Below are 4,986 nucleotides of genomic sequence, written 5' to 3' on the forward strand. Positions count from 1 at the left end.
AAACCACTGGCTCTGGCATTGTATGACATTATCAAAACCGGTGTTTTATTGTTCTAACTCGCAAAATAATTTCCAAAATCAGTTTATTAAGTGAATCAGTAAAATTTAATAAAGACTCAGTTTGAAAGAGAAAAAGTGCAAATGATTCACTGGGATGTGCATTTTTAGACTTAATACAGTAAAACTTTTTTGGTTACTTATCAGCTTCTTCAGTTTAGTTTTCCACAAGGTACATACTGTAGTTCTTAACATTTATTGTGGAAAGATTTGCAGCAATATTGCTTATATTTCATCTTGTCAGATGAGAAGAGATGAAAAGTGTATAACATTTTGCATTAACAATAAAAAGATAGGTTTCATCTATTTCCTGGCCTTTTTCTGTGAGCTACATTTACTTGCTTATGATGGAGTATAAGAGCCAGGCTCTGAGTTTTTGATTTGTTTTAAATACGAGTAAAGTTGGATGAGAATAAATTCGTAAGGGCAACAAGGGAGCTCTGGGAGGCGACTAGGAGGAGGCACTGGGGGCTGACGAGGAGGAGGCACTAGGGGGCGACGAGGAATCTCTGGAGGACAATGAGGAGCCACTAGGGAGCAACAAAAGGTCACTGGGGGACGGAGACTCGGATAGAGCATTAGGAGGCGGAGACTCGGAGGGAGCACTAGGGGGCGGAGACAACTAGGAGTCACTAGGGGGCAAATAGGAGTCACTAGGGCAGGGGTGGGCAAACTTTTTGACTTGCGGGCCAGAATGGGTTCTAAAATTTGACAGAGGGGCCGGGCCAGGAGCATTTGGACAAGCAATGTAATTTATTAAACCTGGGGATTGAAATGTATTAAAAAAATTTAAAGAAAACAACATTTAGTGGGAAAAAAAATCAATGGAATCACTTTCAACATTCAGAACATATTATTACCCAACGAAAGGAAGGGGTCTTTAAAATGAGAGCGATGTGCGGCATGTTAATTAAGCTACTGTATACCGCTGCTGTGCGTAAATGCGCAAGTTGCTATTTTTTTCATAACACAGTAGAAAAACTCACATTTCAGTGGGAACAGTGTTGTTGTTCTCCTTTTTTTGCCAGTGCATCAAAGTCTGGAGTTAGTTTCGTTGTGGCAATTCTCAGAATAGATCTGAGGTGTTGGTCAGTTAACCGGGATCTGTATCGGGCTTTGTTGATGTTCATGACGCTGAAAGTCTGCTCACACACGTAGGTCGAGCCAAACAATGCCAGCATCTTCTGTGCCGTCCTCCGGAGGTTTGGAAATGTGGCTTCGTTAAGTGAAGCGTAAAAGTCATTCAGTTTAAGAGATCGGAACTTCTCTTTTGAGATGGAGTCAGACTGAAGATCGATCAGCTCCAATTGCAGCTCATGCGGTGCTGTTTCGGGGTCTTGTGACAGGGGACAGGACACCAGCTGAAGTGACTTTTCAATTTTTTCAAAATCAGTGAACCGACGGCAGAATTCTCTGTGCATGTCGTCCAGTGATTTGCAGTATTTCTTCACGTTTCGGGTGGCCTTCTGCATGGCCAGTGTGGGAAAATGAGCGAAAGATTTGTTTGACATTTGCCTGGAGAATAAAATCAGCTTGGATTTGAAGGCTCTCACATTTGTGTACATATCGTGCACAAACTGATCTTTCCCCTGCAGCTTAACGTTCAGCTCATTCATGTGTGACAATATGTCCACAGCAAACGCAAAGTCACAAAGCCAGTCCTCATCGCTCAGCTCAGGGAATTCGTCGGATTTCCCCATTAGCTCCAAAAACGAACGAATCTCCTCTTTGAGCTCCCACACTCGTTGGCACACTTTCCCCAAACTTAACCAGCGGACACGAGAGTGGTAAAGTAAGTCCTGGTGATCCGCATCGGTTTCCTCTAGGAACGCAATGAACTGACGGTGATTAAGTCCCCTTGCTCGTATGAAGTTAACAAGTTTTACAACTGGATCCACAACATGATTAAGCTGCAATACAGACTTACACAGAGATTCTTGATGAATGATGCAGTGAAGAAAAATAACATCCTGGTCAGGGTTTTCTTCTTTCACTTTATCTTGGATTCTCTTCAGCAGCCCAACGTTTTTTCCAGTTAAATTTGGCGATCCATCCGTGGTGACACCGGCAAGTTTACTCCAAGGCAGCTTCATTCTCTCGATGACAGCAGACACCTGTTCATATAAGTCCTCTCCTCGCGTTTTCCCCTTCAGCGATTCCATGCTCAAAAGCTCCTCCGTTATCTCAAAACTGTCATTTATCCCTCGGATAAAAATTAGGAGCTGAGCAGTGTCCTTCATGTCGTTGCTTTCATCCAGTGCTAGTGAATATAAATTAAAGGACTCCGCTTTTTTTGTTTAACTCGCTGACTAGATCTTCGTCAATCAGTTCCACACGCCGAGTCACTGTCCTGCGTGACAAGCTGATTTTTTCAAACTTGCCTTTGCTTTCCGGACACAAGAGATCTGCTGTGTCTACTATGCATTCTTTCAAAAACTCGCCTTCGGATAAAGGCTCGCTAGCCTTTGCTAACTTGAATGCCAGCAAAAAACTTGTCTTGGTACTTGACTCCTAGATCGCAGTTTGTCGGTGAAAAAAATTCTGCTGAGTCTGTAAATTAGCTGCCAACCTCTGAGCAGTAACAGGTGTTCTATCAGATAGCCATACATGTCAGAATAGCATACATATGGTAAGAGCGCATGCGCACGCATGCGCATTCTGCAGGAGGTCCGCGATATTGAGAGGAGTCGTCAGCTTGTCATACGCGAGAAGAGACACAATAAAAAGTAAGTAAATAAATTAAATTTAATGCTCATACGCGAGAAGAGACACAATAAAAAGTAAGTAAATAAATTAAATTTAATGCTGCTGCAGCTGCAGTAAACTACAAAACACGCCCTGTTTAAATTCACGTCCCCCAGTTCCTTGATATTTTTGGGTTGGATAACATGTCTGCTAACTTGGATAGCATGTCGTGTATGTGATATGTTAACCTGAAAAGCCTTCATGTTCCGGAGTAAGACAGGGAAGTATACTGTCCTCTCACCTTTTTAACATCTACATAGATGAACTTAATGTTGGCATCCACCGTTACCAACATTAAATGAATCAGACGTATGAAAACGCAATTTTTACCCACACTGAAACTGGGGCAAAACCAGTGTTTCACTTTTGAAACAAATCCTTATCTTCATTAATGTATATGAAAAGCGTTCATGTTAATTTTGTTTTTATATGTGCTTTACATTTACACATATTTAGTTTATGCAAATTGAGGTTGTTTTTGGAACATGAAGGCTTTTCAGGTTAACAGATCACATACACGAGTACAGCCACCTGGGTTATGTATTAGTCACTGTCAGTGTGACTTTTGCCTCAATTAATAAAAGACAGGAGATGTTCTTGAGTCACTTGAAGTCCCTGTGTTCACCAGGCGTTGCCAGGAAGGACATGGCATCCACCAGTGTTGTCAATAAAAAATTGGGATCTCTCAATTGCATTTAAACTCGCTGTTGTGTTTTCTGCAGTATTTCAAGAATTGCATTGTTGGATGCACATGCATAAATATGTTGATTACAAGGTTTTTTTGTATTAAATCGGAATAAAAAAGGATGGATATGAAGAAGCTTTCACTACAAACTTTTTTAAATTTATTTTAATTTTGTATTTCTTGTCCTAAGAGCTGATATTTCACAGAAATGTCATAATATTGCAGCACCAGTTGGCGTGTTTAGTAGCAGGAGTAGGTGTGTTTTGTTGTGTACGCAGCTGCAGCAGGGTATTATTATATATTTGAACAATTTGCAGTGTCTAATGAATTGTCTTGTTTAAATGCTTGTTGATGCAATTTACATGTTTTCTTGTGTCATTTATAGCAAACATGGAGTGCAAATGGGGGGAAGTCTTCAGTTTTATTTCTGAAGGCTCCTACCCATTGACACTCAACAGAGGGCAGAGGCAAACTTTAAGAAAGTATGCCGAAAAATTTACCACTGGCTGAATGTTCGGAGATTTATAGCTTTGGACAGCTATGATTCTAAGAAGTTTTTGGTCAGAACACATGAAATTTTATTAATGTTGGGTATTAAGAACCAGTTCCACTGTTCAGGGAACTGTGGAAGTCTGTGTGAAACCTGTTGATCTGTTTTGTTAATATTCTAACAATCAAAAACACAAGATGGCTTAGGAGAATATCACCGAATTTTTCATTCCAAACGGAACAAATTTTCCCTTAGGCTATACCGGAACAGTCCAAAGCATTAAAAAAATCCAAAGATATATGACATACTAAATTGCAGTATTTTCTGTTATGTACTAGTATAACATGATGGCTTGTCAACAGAATATAAAGAGGTAGTACTTGACTATTTTTGGTAAAGTACACTCTAAATGCCTTTATTTGTTCCCAGACAAGGTGGAAGAGTACTGTGTGGAATGCAATATGCTTCACTGTAATGCTTCAGAGAACATCATTGACATGGTAAACAACTAAACTGTACAACTTAACGCTTCAAACACATTACACTTGCTAACTCATAACTGTTTTCTTTTTCTGTCCACTTCACAGATACAGTGTGACTGCTGCTCAAGGTGGACACACAAAGAATGTGCCACAGACATGGGTGACATGTTCAAATGTAAAAAGTGTAACTTAAATTAAACAGTTTTACCCCACCAGTGACAGTGTGGATTATTAAAAATACAGAAGTAAAATGTTCTACATTAAATATAGTACATCATACAACTGATGTCATTGGTATTAATCAGGAAGTCATACAGTGGCTAATAACAAAGTGTATGGCAATCCGACAGGTTAAGAGATGCATCAGGAAGTCATACAGTGGCTAATAAAGTGTATGGCAATCAGACAGGTTAAGGGATGCATCAGGAAGTCATACAGTGGCTAATAAAGTGTATGGCAATCAGACAGGTTAAGAGATGCATCAGGAAGTCATACAGTGGCTAATAACAAAGTGTATGGCAATCCGA

General features: G+C 40.1%; 1 protein-coding gene and 1 long non-coding RNA gene across 2 annotated transcripts; one reads left to right on the plus strand and one right to left on the minus strand.

Annotated features, from left to right (window-relative positions):
• Positions 1-400: 400 nt before the first annotated feature.
• Positions 401-2,529, minus strand: LOC116737598 (general transcription factor II-I repeat domain-containing protein 2A-like). Its single transcript, XM_032590842.1, has one exon. The coding sequence runs from the start codon at positions 2,295-2,297 to the stop codon at positions 1,047-1,049; it is 1,251 nt and encodes a 416-aa protein (XP_032446733.1). The 5' UTR covers positions 2,298-2,529; the 3' UTR covers positions 401-1,046.
• Positions 2,530-3,498: 969 nt separating this feature from the next.
• Positions 3,499-4,671, plus strand: LOC116737599 (uncharacterized). The gene is made up of 2 exons (XR_004342862.1): positions 3,499-4,477; positions 4,565-4,671. It is a non-coding gene; the product is annotated as an uncharacterized LOC116737599 (long non-coding RNA).
• Positions 4,672-4,986: the final 315 nt, after the last annotated feature.

This window comes from Xiphophorus hellerii, chromosome 18 (assembly GCF_003331165.1).
Source record: "Xiphophorus hellerii strain 12219 chromosome 18, Xiphophorus_hellerii-4.1, whole genome shotgun sequence".
Classification (NCBI taxonomy): domain Eukaryota; kingdom Metazoa; phylum Chordata; class Actinopteri; order Cyprinodontiformes; family Poeciliidae; genus Xiphophorus; species Xiphophorus hellerii.